Here is a 20,350-nt window from a genome sequence, read left to right on the forward strand (position 1 = left end):
TACAGAGGAAGAATGCCCTCTTAAACTCGTCTCTTGGCCTCCTCTCTTCTTCGGCTCTCTTGCTTCTTCCAGAGCCTCCGTGCCATGTAGAGCCCAAGGAAGCTTGGGACAAAAAGTCCCAAGGAAGCCTCTCACTCTCTGCTATACGGTTCACACACCCAACGGGGGTCACGAGTCATCCTTGCAGAAGGCTTCGCTTCAAAGCCCACCTCATCATCCATCCAGACAATAACTATCAAAGATCATTACAGAGTCCAAGACATCGACAGAATGAACTTTCTGCAGATGCCAAAGAACCAAGCAACACAAGGAAACGCAATGCAAGGAAACGCAACAACACGCAAGTACATCTCCAGACTTTTGCTCTAAGTGCTGGTGTATTAGTTTAATACTTTTTTAATACATGGTATTTAATACCATGCTTCCTGATGAGGTCTCCCAAGGGTAGCATATACAAAGAGAAAAGAAGAGGCCCTAAAACCGAGCCCTGTGGCACTCCATATTTGACCTGCACTTGGTTTGATCATTTTTCATTAACACGGACAAAGTGGTGGTGGTCAGAAAGATAGGACCTAAACCATCCCACTGCCTGGCTACAAAACCAACACAATTCTCAAGGCTATAAAGAGAATGTCAGGGTCTATGGTGTCAAAGGCAGCACTAAGATCTAATAACACTAGGAGAGAAATGTGGCAATGGTCAGTTGATAAAAGCAAGTCATTTTGAACTCTGACAAGAGCAGTCTCAGTGCTGTGATGAGGCCTGAATCCTGACTGAAATTCTTCATAGATACCATTTTTCTGCAGGACAGAACATAGTTGGGTGGAGATTACTTTTTCAAGAAATTTAGACATAAATGGGAGATTAGCGATCGGCCAATAATTAACCAAGTCTCTTGTGTCAAGCTGTGGTTTCTTGATAAGGGTTTTGATAATTTAAAATGTCTCGGGACATGTCCTAAGGATAGTGAGGAGCTAATCATATTGAGAAGAGGTTCTGAGATTACAGGAAACACTTCTTTTAGAAGCTTAGTATGCAGAGGATCGAGCTTACAAGTTGTTGACTTTGATGTTCTAATAAGTTTTGTTAGCATTTCCTGACTTATAATTGCGAGGGACTGAAGTCGTACATGGGGAATATTATGAGGTGAAGTTTGTTGAGGTGCTGTTACGAATGGTTGCATAATTTCAATTTTCTGTCTGATGTTCTCAACTTTATTAGGAAAGAAGTTCTTGTCAATTTAGCCACAATATTGAAAAGATATCTAGGATTGTTGTGATTATTATCTGTGAGTTTGCTAAAATACATAGACCTTTCAGCTGTCAGAGCCTGTCTGTAGATAGTGACACTATCCTTCCAAGCACTGCAAAATACTTCTAAATTTGTACTTTTCCACTTGCACTCCATTTTACGGGCTGCTCTCTTAAGAGTGAGTGTGATCATTATACAATGATGTAGGGCTTTTCTCTTTTACTTTCTTTAATCGAAGGGGTCTACATGGTCCAGAGTCTTCGAGAAGACTGTATTCATATTTTCTGTCACATTTTCTGAGCTTTTGAGACATATCTGGAAGATTATTAGCGAAGCAATCTTTAGTGGCGAGAGAGTAGTTCTACCAGATTCATAGCATGGTGTAGGTTTTTTGGCTTTTGCTAAGCGCAACATGCAGGTGACGAGGTAATGATCTGATATGTCATCACTCTATGGCAGTATTACTATGTTATCAACATCAATTCCATGTGACAGAATTTAATCTAATGTATGGTTATGGAAGTTGATAAATGCTGATCCTAGTGTATCATTTTCATTATCTTTGTGAATGTTGAAGTCATCAACAATCAAAGCTTTATCTGCCATAACTACTAAATTAGACAGTAAACTTACAAATTCTCCAATTAAGTCTGTATAGGATCCTGGTGATCTGTATGCAGTAGCAAGAACAAAAGACAACAGGATTATTTTTTTTTACATATATCAGATAAGGCCACATTAAGCACTATCACCTCAAAAGATTTATATCCTGGCCTCTGAGCGACTTCAAAAACATCACTATATATTGTTGCAACTCCGCCGCCTCGAGCTTTAGAGCGGCACTCGTGTTTATAACAATAACCGAAGGGAGCAGATTCATTTAAACTGATATATTCATCTGATTTTAGTCAGATTTCTGTCAAGCAGAGCAGGTAAAGACTATGATCTGTAATGATTTCATTAACAATTTGTGCTTTGGATGAAAGAGATCTAATATTTAACAGACCAAATTTAAGTAGATGCTTTTCATCACTTTTCTTGTCTTTTTCTAGTTTGATATAAATCAAATTGTTTATTGTTGACTTTAAAAGGGTTTTGTGCTTGGCATTACGGGGAACAGACACTCTCTATGTGATGATATCTAGGTGACACAGTCTCTATGTGTGTGATTTATGTGACCTCTGTGACTGTTCAAGGCAGCTAGCAGGCGATTGGCTAAGCCAGTTTGCCTGCTTCCTGACCTGGGCCCTAGCCCAGGAAACATTAGCACTATTAAGACTATGAGCCAAATTACTAGATAGGAGAGCAGCACATTCCTGGGAGGGATGGAGTCCATCTCTTTTTAGCAGGTTAGGTCTACCACAAAAACTCTTCCAACTGTCAATAAATCCTATGCTATGTGTCAGACATCACTGAGACATCCAACCATGCAGTGCCGATGATCTACTATAAACTTCGGCACCGCGATAAGCAGGAAGGGGACCAGAGCATATTACATTGTCTGACATAGTTTTTGCAAGTTCAAACACCTCTTTAACATTATCTTTAGGGATCTCTGACTGGCAAAGCCGGATTTCATTAGTGCCAACATGAATGGCAGTCTTAGAAAATCTATGTTTACCTTTATCAAGCCATTTGGTTGTGATGTCAGATGCTCTGGCCCCCTAGAAACATTCAACTAAGGTGGCTGGAGTCTCTATATTCACATTCTGTAAAATAGAATCTCCTATAACCAGGGCACTTTCAACAGACTCCTCAGTGGGTGAGTTACTAAGTGGAGTGTATATGTTTTGAAGGCAAATAGGAAAGTGAGAGTGGTGTCGCTTTGGCTTGTGGCTATGCCGCTGAACAGTCACCCAACTTCCCCGCTGCGAGGGCTCAACTGCCAGAACCAGTGTGTGTGTAACACTCGCTATACTAGCCGCATCTGAAAGAGTATCTACTGGCTTCTCTTTCTCACTAACACTAGTAAGCATTCAGATGCGCGATTCTAACTCATTAACCTTCTTCATCAGCCTAACTACTTCCTTACATCTATCACATGTGAATCCCTAACTGCTGGTGGAGGAAGCTATTATAAACATGTAGCATGTAGTGCAAGTAACAATGTGGTGTGTTGGTGCCATGATAACTTACCGCAGTTGTTGTTTGTTGTAGCAGGGGTGAGAGAACGGTGTGATATTCCATGAGGAAATGCAGGGTACAAACAAAGTGATACATGCAGTAGGGTTGCGATAAAATACCAAAAGTGGAAAACAGATGCAGAAGATGATGATATCAGAGAGCAAGAGAGTAATGATAAAAAAATTGAAAATAGAAAATAATTGAAAATGAGTAGCAAATGCTAGCAGGCTTCAAACACAGACACAGCAACAGGAAGTCTTCCTTCAATATATAACTTTACAGGAAGTGGAGAGGGAAATGTACCCACCTGTCATTGTGAATCACAATACTATGTAGTTTGGCTTAAAAACACTCAAATAAAATGAAATGAGTTTGAGACTAAACTGAATTAATTCACTAATTTACCTCAGGTTTGCTCTCTTTGCCACTGCCCTGCCATAAACTGAGGCTCCTGAATGCCATCTTTTCAATTGTTCATTACAACAGCAACTTTGAAATCACTCAAATCAGTCACCATTAGAGTGAAGTGACAAACCAAATGCATAGTTGTTGAAATGTTGCATCATTTTACATACTTTAAAATCAAAGTTTCAAAAAGCAAACATGAGACGGCAGTTGATGTTGGGTAGCAGTGGAGATTTTGTAGTAGTGTGTGATTATATCACAGTAGCCAGTCCTCCTTTTTGGGATTATGAACGACACCATCACACAAGGATAAATGACATAAGCCTGTAATTTCCCACCAAATTCAACAGCTTAAAATATAACTCATTATTGTAGGCTTACCATAGTGTCAAGGCAAGAACACTGCTTTGAACATCTTCCAAACTGCATCTTTAATATACAGTATAATTTTAACAAGCTAACGTTTCTGGTGTTAACTTGCTAGCTACATCAAAATAAAATATGCACTAGTTGGATGTTTGCAAGCTTACCTTCATCATCACTGCTTGTTTTCCACCTGTATTAAACTGACATCCTGTTCATTATCTTTGGACTGAGCCAAAAAAGCTACTGCCAAAGTTCATCCATTTTTGCATAACAGTCATTTGAAGGTTGATGGATAACTGCTTGTAATGTGAATAAATCCTGTCTCCTTAAATTTGTTGCATATTTTTGAAACAATTGTGTCTCTGTGAAGCTAAGTGCCTAAAACCCCCTTACCCGTGGTAGAATCACTGTAACACAAGGCCTTGAGTGGCTTATTGCTTTTATAAAACGGTCACCGCATAAACATTTTAAAGGACACAAATGTTCATTAAAATGTTATATTTTTAAGTCAAATAATTAAATACCATCCTTCCGCCGGAACATATAGTCCCTGCAGTAAACAGAACGTTCCTAAGCAACAAGAATAACTGTCAGCTATGAGTATAGAGTGATACAAATAGAAGTTCCGTGATGAGGTCAGAGCTATGCTTTGTCATGATTTTACCACAGCTGTTGACCAATCAGCATCCAGGACCAGAACTATCCGTTTTATAATACCATTTTAATACCATATTTTAAGGGAGGCCATGAGAATTTTGGCAAGAAAAAAGTGTTTACAACATGCATAAGTGAATATTGCCAAATTTCAATTAATATTAAAATCCATGCAAACATTATAAAACTAGTCTGACAATTATCTGATTAATTTAAAACAGTCTCAATAAAAGCTTACACACAAAAATGTACATTGCATTTATTTATTTGTTATGATTTATTTATTTTCACACAGTATATCAAGAATAAGTGTAATGTAAAAGATCCATATCCTGTATATAGAATTTAAATAGTATTAAAATGTTTATTAAATGCAGCACAACTGATTTTGGTGTTTTTGAAAGACAATCTTCATATGCATTAGGAAAATAACAAACATATTGTTGGATAGATGTTTAACAGCCAATTATATAAGATCACATCAAGTTACACTTTTTTTCTGATTGAAACAAAGAAACAAATAAACGAATCTTAAGCCTTTTATGTTTAGTGCTGAGTTCACACATGCCAAACTGTTCTCACTCCCAAGGCGTCAAATAATGCAGCTTGTACACAAGCCTTGCCCATCACTATTTACACTGGTGGCCAAAAGTTTGTAATAATGTACAAATTTTGCTATTTCGGAAGGAAATTCACCAAAGTGGCATTCAACTGATCACACAGTATAGTCAGGACATTACTGATGTAAAAAACAGCACCATCACTATTTGAAAAAAGTCATTTTTGATCAAATCTAGACAGCAGCCATCACTCCAACACCTTATCCTTGAGTAATCATGATAAATTGATCATTTGGTACTAGAAAATCACTTGCCATTATATCAAACACAGTTGAAAGCTATTTGGTTAATTAAATGAAGCTTAACATTGTCTTTGTGTTTGTTTTTGAGTTGCCACAGTATGCAATAGACTGGCATGTCTTAAGGTCAATATTAGGTCAAAAATGGCAAAAAAGAAACAACTTTCTCTAGAAACTCGTCAGTCAATCATTGTTTTGAGGTATGAAGGATATACATTGCTTGAAATTGCCAAAAAACTCATTTCATACAAAGGTGTACACTACAGTCTTCAAAGACAAAGGACAACTGGCTCTAACAAGGACAGAAAGAGATGTGGAAGACCAGATGTACAACTAAACAAGAGGATAAGTACATCAGAGTCTCTAGTTTGAGAAATAGACGCCTCACATGTCCTCAGCTGACAGCTTCATTGAATTCTACCCGCTCAACACCAGTTTCATGTACAACAGTAAAGAGAAGACTCAGGGGTGCAGGCCTTATGGGAAGAATTGCAAAGAAAAAGCCACTTTTGAAACAGAAAAACAAAAAGAAAAGGTTAGAGTGGACAAAGAAACACAGACATTGGACAACAGATAATTGGAAAAGAGTGTTATGGATCTTAACCCCATTGAGCTTTTGTGGGATCAGCTAGACTGTAAGGTGTGTGAGAAGTGCCCGACAAGACAGCCACATCTATGGCAAGTGCTACAGGAAGTGTGGGGTGAAATGTCACCTGAGTATCTGGACAAACTGACAGCTAGAATAACAAGGATCTGCAAAGCTGTCATTGCTGCACGTGGAGGATTTTTTGATGAGAACTCTTTGAAGTAGTTTAAGAAGTTCTGAACATTTTATTCAAATTGTAATAGTAATTTTTCACGTTATTAATGTCCTGACTATACATTGTGATCAGCTGAATGCCACTTTGGTGAATAATAGTACCAATTTCTTTCCATAAGAGCAAAATCTGTACATTATCACAAACTTTTGGCTGCCAGTGTAGATGCCAAAAGCATATGAAGTTATATTTGTGCCACAATTGTGCTAGCGCAAGATTACATTTTGAGTGCGCAAATGGATATTTGAGAGTACAAAAAAAGTTGTGCGCTCAAGATTTTATTTTGTGCACATTGGATGATATTGAGCGCACAAACATTTTCTGTGCACGTAAGATGATATTTTGAGTGAACCGAATTATATTTTTGAGCACACAAAAAAGTTCTGTGCATTCAATGTTTTGAGAGCACAAAGATAATTTTTGCACTCAAATAAAATGTATTTGAATGTGAACAGAAAATTTTTGAACCCTAAAAATATCATCTTGCACTTGCAGAATTGTGACACGAATGTAACTCATAAATGCACATCCTAACGTCTTCATTGCAACATGGTCGGAAAACTTTGGTGTCAGTAGACTGACATGATGTGCATTTTATAATGAAATCATATTCTCATGAATCATGTAATCATGTCGGGGCATCATTTTGTCTTCATGACATGTTATGTTTGTTTATATTTAATTTAAACAGTCAGCCACAAAAATACTGATACAATAGTGTAGTGCTAGTAAAATTATTGTGCCTATAGTGCCTAACCCCACCCTTATCTCCTAACCAAACCTCTTTTCAACAATATAAAATATTTTAAATGCAGATAATAGACTCTACACGCGGTTGCTTCCGTGTTTTGCCTCAGGTGGTGTACTTGCATCTAGCGTAGCACTGAGGTAACTTTATTCCTATGAGGTCAAGATGACTCTAGCTCTAAAACGGTTTGTGCTTTCTATGCACATGGATTGCTTGTGTTGTTGTATTCCTCGCATGTAAACCACTGCAACTGCTGGATGTAAGTGTAATTTGAACACTTTGCACACACTTTTCCGTTCTTCAAGCTTCAAGTGGTATATATTTAAACTTATTGGAGGTCATTAATTAGATTATTTGTATACTTTTACTATATAATTATTGCATTTGTTATGATACAATGTTTTATTTTAGAAAAAAAGAGTAGTTTGCTGCAACTCTTTTGACAGTTTTAAGGTGGCTGAATACACTACCGGAAGTTCAATATCGCCCCGAGACTTTACCAAAAATATGTAGGCTAGCTGCCCTGCACAGAGTCCACAGTAGTCAATAATTTTTTTTTAAATAACAATAAAAGTGTTCCAAAGGACTCGTGCTGCATTCCAAGTCTTTTAAGGCCATGCAATTGCTTTGTGAGGAACAGACCCAAATTTAAGTCTGTATTCTGTGATAATCTCCATCCACCATAACAAATACAATTGCCACCTCAAGAAGCATTATGAAACCGGTTTGATGTCGGTGACGTCAAATGCCATTGGCTCTCGCATGTCTTGACTGACTGCAACATGCCAAAGTCTAAAATAATTTATCTTATGAATGAGATATGGCCTGTATTTTAGAGCTCCTTGGATATAACTGTATTCACGGAGAGGAACATTTTTACAATCAAAACCCTCAGTTTTACTTTGTTCCTCACACATAGTTATCACTTCAGAGGACTTTAATGCAGCAGAAGTTGTTTGGAATATGTTTAAGGTGCTGTTTTTTTTTTTTCTTGTAATTTAAAAAAATTCATATGTTGTTACTGTACATATATCTGCCTGTTACTTATTTCTACAGCTGAGAAGTGGTAAGGTTTAGGCGTAGGAGTGGGGTTAGATCAGGGTATGAAATTAGCATCTGCCACCCGCCAAATGCAGGTATTTCATGCGCTGTTGCGGGTAACTTTGCTCATCGACCTGACACTGTGGCAGGTGACCTGTGAGACGTCTCACAGTGACACATGACAAGAAATGTCATTAGACACAAAGACAATTGATTATATTTAAGAAATTATGAAAAAGTCTAATTTGCTATTTGTTTAGCTGCAATGGTGTCTTGTGGAACCTGCGCATGTGAAGAGTTTTCACTTTTTTTCCCTCTGTTTTTAGTCATCTGAAAACAGTTTGCATGAATAGTGTTGTATATAAGAATGGTGCATATGATCTCAAACCATCTCGGAAGGTGCTTGGAAGTTTAGATTGCTTTATTTTCTCAAAGCAATGCAGGTTTTGAACAGTATGCACTGTGAATGCAACTCTCCAAGCTCTCCATTTTGACATTGCCTAATTCCAAATATTTGTGGCTGTGTATGTTACCATACAAAGCAAATAACATGCAACAACATTGGGCTACAGGTGAATTGTCATGTGTTACATCATAAATCACAACCTCAAAAATGATGTTTGAACAAGCAGTTTATCTTCTGTGCTTGCTCTTTAGCCTCCAATTGCATGTTGCAAATGTATAATAATGATAATAATAATTAGGCATACAGTATGTTATATACATTGTTAAAATTATATATATATTTTTTGTAAAAATTCTATATATGGTTGGTAAAAAAAATGACCTTGCTGGTGAAATGGGCATCCACACGCCACTTTGGCAGGTGGGCAAAAGAGTTTGTTTCATACCCTGGTTTAGGTGCCAAAAATATCTATATATTATTGTTATTGTGGCTGTAAATTTATCTGCCTGTTACTTGTTTTGTATTGTTGAGAAGTGTTAGGTTTAGGGGATCCAAAATATCTACAGCACATGATAGTATAATGTCACTTAACCAAATATTTTTTAAATACAATCAAACATATTGCGGTTAAACACACAATAATATCCAAAGACTTCCGAGCTTCTGATGAAATCTTCTGAAAGCCTCCCGTGTGAGACTGCCCTGGGCTTAGACTGGCAGTGTAAGCCACTTAGCTTCAGTATTTAATGCTTCGGGTGTGAGAACAGGATGCACATGGCAATCCATAATGAGAAACAGGTGCGATTTACATATATCCTATTAAATGCTTTCTTAAACATGAAGTTTTCTGAAACTGGTCACCAGTTCTTCTGTGTTGTTCTCTCTCTGATATACATTGTCTGAGCTTGGGGCATCATAGTATGTATATCTGATATAGCTGGACTTCAGGCTGTGAGAGGAATAAAAAAATCTTTGATCATCATATACATTTATTAAATTATTGTTGATCAAATAACAATGCTTAAAGTAACAAAGATCCAATGATTTCCCAATTGGGCAAGTTATATTTTACATTTGCCTGTTACTTATTACACACTCACTTAGAGCTATGTGGTAATTTATCTCCCACATTTTAAATGTAAAATGTATCTTTTAATCACAGTATAACAATAAAATTATCACACAGAGAGACACAACACAGTAACTTCTACAGTAACTTAATTCTGTGGCAAAGCTCTACGCTATAATGACGAGAGCTCTGTGTTTGGCCTTTTTTGTTAAGAATAAAACACTACAAATCTCTTGGACTTTATTTATCACCAGAATATTAAAACTTACCACAGTTTCTCCAGTTTCCAGCGAGGATCCTGTAGTAGATATGAAAGCTGTTTCACTCCTGAATCTCTAATGTCATTCTGACTCAGGTCCAGTTCTCTTAGATGTGACGGGTTTGAACTCAGAGCTGAACACAGATCAGTACAACCAATCTCGCGCATACCACAAGATCTCAACCTGTGTGTGTGTGTGAGGAAACACGTTAACGTCTTTCAAAGTCAGTGTTCAGATATGCACAAACAAATATGTTCAGAAATGGTCTTTTAACCACAATAAGGAGTGTCCAAATTTTCTGAAGAATGCATTTTCTAAATATTTTTTTGCATGTCTACCTGTCTAGTTTAACACTACTTTCACAAGACTATTGATTTCAGAAAGAACTGCTCCTTTGGTCTGTTACCAAAAATATACAATACCAGAATCAGAAACTCACCACAGTTTCTCTAGCTCACATTGAGAATGTTTCAGTAGTTCTGAAAGCTGTTTCACTCCTGAATCTCTAATGTCATTCTGACTCAGGTCCAGTTCTCTTAGATGTGACGGGTTTGATCTCAGAGCTGAACTCAGATCAGTACAACCAATCTCGCACATACCACAAGATCTCAACCTGTGTGTGTGAGGGAAATATTTTCAATCAGACACAGATACAAAAGTGTACCGTCTGACTCTTATCCACTAAAATTATAAATTATAAATGGTTAATAAACTGTTGATGTCAGAAAGACCTAAGCTCTCTTCATCCCCGTTACCAAAAATCTACAACATCAAAACAAAACACAGACATACCACAGTTTCTGCAGTTTACAGTTATGATGTTTCAGTAGTTCTGAAAGCTGTTTCACTCCTGAATCTCTAATGTCATTCTGACTCAGGTCCAGTTCTCTTAGATGTGACGGGTTTGATCTCAGAGCTGAACTCAGAACAGTACAACCAATCTCGCACATACCACAAGATCTCAACCTGTGTGTGTGTGTAAGGAAACACGTTAACCTCTTTCAAAGTCAGTGTTCAGATATTCACAAACAAACATTTTCAGAAATGGTCTTTTAACCACAATAAGGAGTGTCCAAATTTTCTGAAAAATGCATTTTCTAAAGTTTTTTTGCATGTCTACCTGTCCATTTTAACACTACTTTCACAAGACTACTGATTTAAGAAAGAACTGCTCCTTTGGTCTGTTACCAAAAATATACAATACCAGAATTAGAAAATCACCACAGTTTCTGCAGTTTACAGTAATGATGTTTCAGTAGATCTGAAAGCTGTTTCACTCCTGAATCTCTAATGTCATTCTGACTCAGGTCCAGTTCTCTTAGATGTGATGGGTTTGATCTCAGAGCTGAACACAGATCAGTACAACCAATCTCGCACATACCACAAGATCTCAACCTGTGTGTATCATGGGAGGATTCATTCTGCCGGTTTGTTTCTGTGTGTCTCCCTCATGTTGTTGCTGGTGCGGAGTTAATCACATGGCAGCGTTGCCCATCAAATGCTCATTACCAGCCACTGCTTGATTAGCTCGGCACCTGCACACTATCTGCTCTTTCCCTTATAAGCAGCCCTTTTGTGTGAGTTCAGTATCGGATCGTTCTCTTGTTGTGTGCTTTGTTTACTCGTGTTCTCACGCTATTCTCTGTATTTTTCTAGTCTGGATATTTTTGCCTATTTTCCTGTGCTCCAGCCACTACCATCACCTCCATTCACCAGATTACTCACCTCTGTTTCTCTCTGCTCCAGTCACCGCCATCTCACACCCAGGAATATACTGTATATTACCTTTACTCTCTCCCCGCTGCAGCTGCCGCCTCTGGACTGTTCTGTTGTTTGTGCTTCTACATATTTTTTCATAATTTACCTGAACTTTTCACTCATTAAACATTGTTATATTTTTACTCCTGTGTCTGGGTCCTATTTATATCATGACAGTGTGTGTGAGGGAAATATTTTCAATCAGACACACAGATACAAATGTGTACCATCTGGCTCTTAGCCACTAAAATTTGAAATTATAAATGGTTAATAAACTGTTGATGTCAGAAAGACCTAAGCTCTCTTCCCTGTTACCAAAAATCTACAACACCAAAACAAAACACAGACATACCACAGTTTCTCCAGCTCACACCGAGGATGGTTCAGTAGATCTGAAAGCCAATTAACTCCACTATTGGTAATTAAATTGTCACTTAAGTCCAGCTCTCTTAGGTGTGAGGGGTTTGATCTCAGAGCTGAACTCAGAACAGCACATCCTTCCTCTTTAATATGACAAGATCTCAACCTATAAAACAGTGTAAAACAGTTCATGCAATAAAAAACATACATTAACAACAATAAATACATAAAATAACTACAAAAATCAGCCATGAATATTTACTAACATTTAATTTCACTCACATGACCAAACGCCATCAAGAACCAATCAAATTTCAGTACCAAGTAATTGCAATTATCTAACAACCCAGAAATGGATTGGAAATGTCTATGCATTGAAATGTTCTTGTATTCAGTATTGTTAATGATATAATATTTGGATTTGGTGATACTATGTTTTTAATAAACGCCTATAAATTGTGTTGGTGTTATACATTTTAGTGTGTTGCAAATGTAAATTAGATATTTATAATTTACTTGATAATATGTCATGTTGAAGTAGTTTTGCTTGTCAAATGAACATGAATTGTCCATGTGAATTGCACATACTGAAAAGTTACTGTTAAGAAAATATTTTTAAAAAACTTTGTATTAATTGTTCATGGATTACCCACAATAATTAGGAAACTGGATAAGAGTGTAAATAATGCGACAGTGTGGATTTGTAACGTGGCCTCTTGGACGAAAATAGTTTTTTTTTTTTTTTACTTCACCACCATGAAAATTGCCCATCCATGAAATAGTCAATACTAAATATAATGAGCAAAGTTATTAGTGGGAATGCTACAATTAATTTAGTTATTTCACAGCCATTTCCTTTCAAAGAGTAAGAGACCAAAACATCAAAACTCTGTCACATCAGCGCACAGTAAAACTGAAGCCTGTGGTTGTTAGAAGGAATTTACTCTCAATCGATAAATATAATGATGCCAGCAAAAAGAACTATTGGATCAAGCTGCTTTCATTATGAGTTAAGAATCATGTGAAAAACAAAATGCTATCTGAGGTTAAAGATTTTTTTATTTTTTTATTTCTTGCATCCAGAAAAATACAACAAACTGTGACAGGCCCAAGGTCAATGTAATAACAAAATATGCACAAGATTAATCCCACTCACCACAGTTTCTCCAGTTTCCAGCGAGGATCCTGTAGTAGATATGAAAGCCGTTTCACTCCTGAATCTCTAATGTCATTCTGACTCAGGTCCAGTTCTCTTAGATGTGACGGGTTTGATCTCAGAGCTGAACTCAGATCAGTACAACCAATCTCGCGCATACCACAAGATCTCAACCTGTGTGTGTGAGGGAAATATTTTCAATGGTTAATAAACTGCTGATGTCAGAAAGACCTAAGCTCTCTTCATCCCTGTTACCAAAAATCTACAACATCAAAACAAAACACAGACATACCACAGTTTCTCCAGCTCACACTGAGGATGTTTCAGTAGTTCTGAAAGCTGTTTCACTCCAGAATCTCTAATGTCATTCTGACTCAGGTCCAGTTCTCTTAGATGTGATGGGTTTGATCTCAGAGCTGAATTCAGAACAGCACAGCCTTCCTCTTTAATATGACAAGATCTCAACCTGTTTTTAAAGTCAGAATACAGTGAAAATCAGGTTTTCAATTATTAAATATTACTGTTCCAGTTATCACATCTCGTATGTTATTCTAGGACATTGGTACTCTGTAACCTGTGGCTTGTGAGACCACAAACAACTCAGAAACAAAAAAGATGCCATTTTAGTCGCCACAGGACAGAAAACCAGGGGCGCCGTAACATGGTTGAAGGTTAGGACAATTCTAAGGGTCCTGGAAAGACAGAGAGCCCAGCAGAAACCCTGAATTATTCCTAAATGATTTTGTGATAATGACAATTTTGCAAAAGAAAAATGAAGAATGCTCTTACTTGATAATAAAAATATGATCTTGTGTGTGGGCCCACTTAAGATGTTCAGTGATTTATCCCCAAAGGCCTTTTTAACATAAGTGCTAATCATGCTTTCTTTTTCAATTTAAACAGTGCAGAGTGCTTTGCGTGATTCCTCGCACTAGATGTGTCATAAATTAAGCTGGATCATGCCAAGCAGATGACAAACAGCGCAGCTTAGACCAAAAAACCTATCAGACTAGAATTATACTAACAGTTTTCCACTTTCAAACACACAAGTGCCAGACATCTCATACGGCCAGACATAAACAGCACTGACGAGATGAGAAAAGACTAGAAAATAATGTGCCATAGCATCACTGACTAAAGGTAGTAATAGAGATTTTGATAGAAATGTTATAGATTCTTATTAAAGCTATATAAAAGGGGAAGGAGGAGTCTGCTCTGTTTTTTATTATAGGCCAACGATGACGGGTTTAATTATAGATTAGAAATGTGTTTACGCTCACAAATATAGCAACAGCTTTTAACGATATTTGTTTTATAGAAACCATAGTTACATTAACCCACTCAATGATGAATTACACATGGTCTAACTTGTAGTAATTCATGCAAATCTTTAAAATATGGACCTCCATAAATTATGGACCAAACTATCAGTTTTTCTCATGTGCAAAATCGATTCAGTTCTATTGCTCTCTGATTAGGTAGATATATGGTTTTCTTTGCCTTCAGATATCCCAAGAGATGACTTAAATCAACATAAAATATATATATATATATATATATATATATATATATATATATATATATATATATATATATATATATATATAAAATCTAAATGACATTTTGTAGCACAGTTCCAGCTCACTGAAATGAAGATCCGTAAATTAGCTACTGTATGTTCATAATGTAGTTAAACATCAAGTTATTTTAATAAACTATTCAAACTTAAATTTGTTTTAAGTATATTGAATGTGCAATCATGCTTATATGATTAGTAATAATGATAATGTTTATGAAAAATAAAAATGTTATGAATTCTGAGAACACTCTGGGGACCAGAGTAAAAAGTTGTCAGGGGGCCCGAAAATCCAAACAGTGCCCCTGCAGATAAATAAATGGCAACAAATAAAACAACAACAGCATAAATAAGCAAAAAATCTTTAAAATGAAAAAGAATAAAACAGTAACACTGTTATCTGCGTTCAGGGGCGCCAAAACTACTGCGTAGTCTGATTGCTTGTTATAATCATTTTATATTTTATCACAAATGATACATTTGGATATACATGTATATTTAGACATTATTAAACTATTATTTCTCAAAGTTTGTGTTTTCTGCCTCCTGTCTGTTTTAGTCTCGCCCATTTATGTGTGTGTGAGTGTGTGTGTGTGTGTGTGTGTGTGTGTATGTGCATGTGTTCTACATTGCGGGTGTGTTATTGTCTCACCCCCTCATTTCTCAGGCTGATTTATTGGTTTTATTTGACAATTTTAAAAAAAAATGCACTGTTATAGTGTCACTTGAGTGTGTTTGTGTTTGTGTAAAGGCTCATACACACATGAAGTGACTTGTGTCTAGAAGGTAACCCTCTCATGTCAAGTTTCTCGTGCATGTACATACTGTTGATGTGTTCGCCACTCTCATAAGGATGCAAAGTGGCTTAACTCATGAATAATAATTAGTTTGTGCACAGTAAATGTCATGTGTATTTTGTTGATTCGTGTTTTTCATGTCTTTTATTTTGAAAAGTTTAGTTCCTGTTTCATATCATGTGTTCCTTCTCATGTGATGTCCCGTTTTCCCTCCATGTTCATGTGTCTTGTTTTCACTGGTTCATTGTTTGATTATCTTGTTTATAGTTCTGTTTGTTCATTGGTTTATGTTCTCCCATGTGCATGTATTTAAGCCCTCATGTTTTCCATTGTTGTTTGCCAAGTATTGTATGTGTTTGGTAACGTGTCATGCTATGTCAAGTCAAGGTTAAGTCAAGTCAAGTTTATGTTCATGTTAATTGTTCATGTTTGTGTTTTGTTTAGTTCACATCTATAGTTAGGGTTTTTGGATATCACGTTTGTCAATAAAATTGCACTTCTTCATGCCATCGTCTTCGTCATTGCCAGCAGCCACTCATTACAGGAATACCTGACTGCCTACAATGAACCCAGCAATTCACCTCCTCCGCCTACGTCAGGGGAATCATCCCCTGGAGCATTATGTTGAGGACTTCTGCGCTCTGGCTTGCCTGGTGAACTTTAATGAGGTTGCCCTCAAAGGCATTTTCCGTTTTGGATTAAATCAGCCAATATTTTCACTGATGCCAGGAGGTCAGAGTACCCACAGCCTGGCTCAATATATCGACCTCGCCCTGCAGATTATTGGTTCCATGTTCACTGTGGGGGAGGTGGGTTCCGAGCCAGAGTTCCACGACATGGCCGCCGAGCCAGAGTTCCACGTCATGGCTGCCGAGCCAGAGTTCCACGTCATGGCCGCCGAGCCAGAGTTTCACGTCATGGCCGCTGAACTAGCATCTTGGATCCTCAGCCTACTCCACACCACGTCACATCAACGCCTCAGCCTGCTCCACGCCACGTCACAGCCACCCCTCAGCCTGCTCCACGTCACAGCCACGCCTGAGCCTGCTCCACGCCACGTCACAGCCACGCCTGAGCCTGCTCCACGCCACGTCACAGCCACGCCTGAGCCTGCTCCACGCCACGTCACAGCCACGCCTGAGCCTGCTCCACGCCACGTCACAGCCATGCCTGAGTCTGTTCCACGCCATGTCATGGCCACATCTGAGCAGTTGGACCTGGAGATGGTTCCCGCCATTGTACCCACCTTTCAACCCTCCGACCCCGCCTGGACCCACCGAGCCCTGGACTCTGCCTTGGCCTGTCGGTCCCTCGACATTGCCTCAGCTCTGCATTCCCTTGGCTCCACTGCGGTCCTTCAGCCTGTCGGCTTTGCCTGGGTCCCTCATCCCTCCAGCTCCTCCTTGGTCTGTCAGTCACCTGGCTCCGCCTGGGCTCTTCGATCCTCTGGCTGTGCTTCGTCCCTCCGATCCATCAGCTCCACCAGGGACCTCCTTCCCTACAGCTCCGCCTCAGTCTTCCGATCCCCCAGCTCCGCCTTGCTCCTCTGAGCCTCCAGCGCCGCCTTGGTCCTCCCTGCCATCAGCTCCACCCTGGCCCTTCGAGTCTTCGGCTACTCTCTGGGCACCAAGTTCCATGATGTCACCCTTCAAGTCTCTCATGGCTCCGCTTTCCATGGCTCTGCCCCTCAAGTCTCTCACAAGCCCACCTTCCACAGCTCCACCCCTCGAGCCTCTCAGGGCCCCACCTTCCATTGACTCTGCCCTGGTCCCATGCCCCACGCTATGCCATTCCAAGCCACTCCTCAAGACCCCCCCCACCCCCCCACACCTCCCCTCCCCCAGCTCCCTACAGGACTTTGGATTATTATGTCATGTTTTATGTGTTTTGTTCATGTGTTGGGTGTTGGGAGCCGCCCCTTAGTTGGGGGGATATGTCATGTGTATTTTGTTGATTCATGTGTTCATGTCTTTTATTTTGAAAAGTTTGGTTCCTGTTTCATGTCATGTGTCCCTTGTCATGTGATGTCCTGTTTTCCCTCCATGTTCATGTGTCTTGTTTTCATTGGTTCATTGTTTGATTATCTTGTTTAGAGTTCTGTTTGTCCTTTGGTTTATGTTCTCCCATGTCCATGTATTTAAGCCCTCATGTTTTCCATTGTTGTTTGTCAAGTATTGTATGTGTTTGGTAACGTGTCATGCTATGTCAAGTCAAGGTTAAGTCAAGTCCAAGTCAAGTCAATTTATGTTCATGTTAATTGTTCATGTTTATGTTTTGTTTAGTTCACATCTATAGTTAGGATTTTTGGATATCACATTTGTCAATAAAATTGCACTTGGATTCTTCACGTCATCATCTTCATTGCCAGCAGCCACTCGTTACAGTAAAACATTATTTAAAATTTTAGTTTGATAAATAGTAATTTATGATTACGAATTCAAGCGCTTAAATATTTTACTAATCATAGTAATAACCAGTGTTGTGGATGTTACTCAAAATAGTAATCCACTACAAATGACTACTTCTCTAAATTATAATCAGATTACTTTACTAATTACTTTATTGTAAAAGTAATCACATTACTAATTACTTTAATTTTAAGTTACTTTCTAAAACACTTTTCCTCTCAACAAATTCAAAATAATGTATTTTTCCTCCTTGTTCATTGTTGTACATAAGTCATACACTCAGCACCTCACATTTCTCCCTCACATTACTAATTTTACCATAGATCTCACTCAATACATGTCACTAATTCATGCTTTAAAATAATTCTAAATAAATTATATTATTTCAAAAACATGTATAACGCTAATAATGTACTTAAAAGTAATTAGATGAATTAAAAGTCAGTAACTGTAATCTGATTACAATATTTAAAATGTAATGCGTTACACTCATGTGCACAATTTTTGTTACTTTTTTAATTGCATTACACCCAACACTGGTAATAACCTGAGCTCTGAATCTGTCCATCATGGGATATTATTAGTTCATGGTAAAATAGATCAATCGCCTCTATTATTCAAAGTTGACTGGTTGGTCTAGTTGAGGGTTTGAGTCTGACCTTTTGTAACTTTTTATTTTAATAAACCACGATTGCATCCACATATCTGTGCATGTATATCTTGAGTGGAGACATACTATGTGTTTGCATTTTTCTTTGCAATTCAACTTCAATGCAACTTAACACCCACGAGTAGTCATACCATTCAAAATAACACATTACAGCACCAGATCGCCTCTTATTTTGACACACATGAACGAATTGGAAACTTCTACTCAAAAACTGGCAATGTTCCCAAACACCCCTGCACACGATGGAGAAAGTACCATCCACTCAAACACCTAACATAAGTTTAATATACTTAACATGAACTTCTGTCAAAACATTACAGGAACCTAGAAACATGGGAGGCATGAGATTTCAAGAATACAAAAGGATTTAGTATGGATACATGGTTCGAGCAATCATTATCGGATGACTTTTAATAATAATATTAATAACAACAATCAATGGTTTTATCATCATCTAGAAAAAAATAAAGCTATTTAAAATGGGTAATTAAGACAATAAAAGTAAGAAAGACCATAACATTAACTAAGATATAGGCTTTAACTTTAACATACTAACTTTACTGCAAATGAATAGGATTAACCAGCTATACAAACAACACAACACCAACAAAAACAGAACTTGCTAGTGCTGCACACACAAATGTGTTTATCAGTTCAGCGTGACTTGAGACTTAAAAGTATTTAATTTAAAATATTCCATTATTAATAAGCTGAAAGGCGAGTGGCAAAAGTATCAACAGGAACGCGCATGCGTGAAAGTGTTGACATGAGAAGGTTACCTTCTGCACAAGCTAAAATGGCACATTTACCCATTTAAATAAATGTCAGGTGCTAATAAGGCATCAAATAATTTCCTTACCATGAATATACTGTAATGTCTGTTGTTGTATATGCTTGGGGAGATGCTATTGGCTGTTGTCTTAGCATAATAAATGAGTGTCTGTGCAGGTTGTTTGGCCAGTTTAGGGTGTTATTGATTAATATTTAATGGCGGGGTCCGTTATCCACGTCTGTCCACGTCCACTTAACGCGGCCACCAACGGCATGTTGCAGGCAGCATTTTGAGGCCCTCTTCAGCTTATCGCACCCCGTTCGGCCCGTGAAAAGTCCCAGTTGTCCCTATGGCCAGTCACCCCTACCTGGTTCTCATTCAGCAGTTGTAAAGGTGAATGCAGGAGGGCACTTGCAATAATGCAGAGCCAAACCAAACAGACATGGAGAATGACATGAGAATTGATTAGTTATTTGTAACTGTAGTCCAGGACTAGACCAAAAGGACTTGTAGCAGCCCAAATGATATCTCATATAATATGATGGATTCAGTCTTGTTATGCCTATCAATTGATGATTGATTTCTTTAGTTTATTTTTAAGTGGCATTCCTAGTTCTCCAATTTTCTCTATTCACACATAAGCAGTTTTTTGCTGAAAGTTGAAAGCTGTTTCACTCCTGAATCTCTGAGGAAACTGTTACTCAGGTCCAGCTGCCTCAGGTCTGATATCAGAGCTGAACTATCATCCCGCATGAGAGTATTTATGAAAAAAGTTTTTTTAATAGGCATCCATAAGTTGTTCGAAATCTGAATGGGTTTACATGACTAAGCAAATAGACTTCAGTATCACTG

At 38.0% G+C, this 20,350-nt stretch overlaps 2 protein-coding genes and 1 pseudogene across 13 annotated transcripts in view; 1 reads left to right on the plus strand and 2 right to left on the minus strand.

Moving 5' to 3' along the window:
* The window catches only part of LOC127437111 (ribonuclease inhibitor-like), a 481,472-nt gene that overhangs the window by 426,683 nt on the left and 34,439 nt on the right, over nucleotides 1-20,350 (minus strand). For 3 of the 12 annotated variants that reach the window (XM_051691790.1, XM_051691789.1, XM_051691788.1), the window contains 8 exons: nucleotides 13,568-13,741; nucleotides 13,276-13,449; nucleotides 12,112-12,285; nucleotides 11,223-11,396; nucleotides 10,794-10,967; nucleotides 10,441-10,614; nucleotides 10,011-10,184; nucleotides 5,050-9,621 (listed from right to left, as the gene is read on the minus strand). In XM_051691790.1, the coding sequence (XP_051547750.1) occupies nucleotides 9,504-9,621; nucleotides 10,011-10,184; nucleotides 10,441-10,614; nucleotides 10,794-10,967; nucleotides 11,223-11,396; nucleotides 12,112-12,285; nucleotides 13,276-13,449; nucleotides 13,568-13,741 (1,336 nt within the window). In that variant the 3' untranslated portion in view covers nucleotides 5,050-9,503. Of the gene's footprint in view, nucleotides 1-5,049; nucleotides 9,622-10,010; nucleotides 10,185-10,440; nucleotides 10,615-10,793; nucleotides 10,968-11,222; nucleotides 11,397-12,111; nucleotides 12,286-13,275; nucleotides 13,450-13,567; nucleotides 13,742-20,350 lie in introns of those variants that run through there. The other 9 variants (XR_007896522.1, XM_051691791.1, XM_051691792.1 and 6 more) reach the window with 9 other exon arrangements.
* The window catches only part of LOC127437619 (tyrosine--tRNA ligase, mitochondrial-like), a 145,884-nt pseudogene that overhangs the window by 16,353 nt on the left and 109,181 nt on the right, over nucleotides 1-20,350 (minus strand).
* The window catches only part of LOC127437130 (E3 ubiquitin-protein ligase RNF19B-like), a 127,035-nt gene that overhangs the window by 10,120 nt on the left and 96,565 nt on the right, over nucleotides 1-20,350 (plus strand). The gene's annotated exons all lie outside the window — the stretch shown is intronic.

This window comes from Myxocyprinus asiaticus, chromosome 48 (genome assembly GCF_019703515.2).
Source record: "Myxocyprinus asiaticus isolate MX2 ecotype Aquarium Trade chromosome 48, UBuf_Myxa_2, whole genome shotgun sequence".
NCBI classification, from domain to species: Eukaryota; Metazoa; Chordata; class Actinopteri; order Cypriniformes; family Catostomidae; genus Myxocyprinus; species Myxocyprinus asiaticus.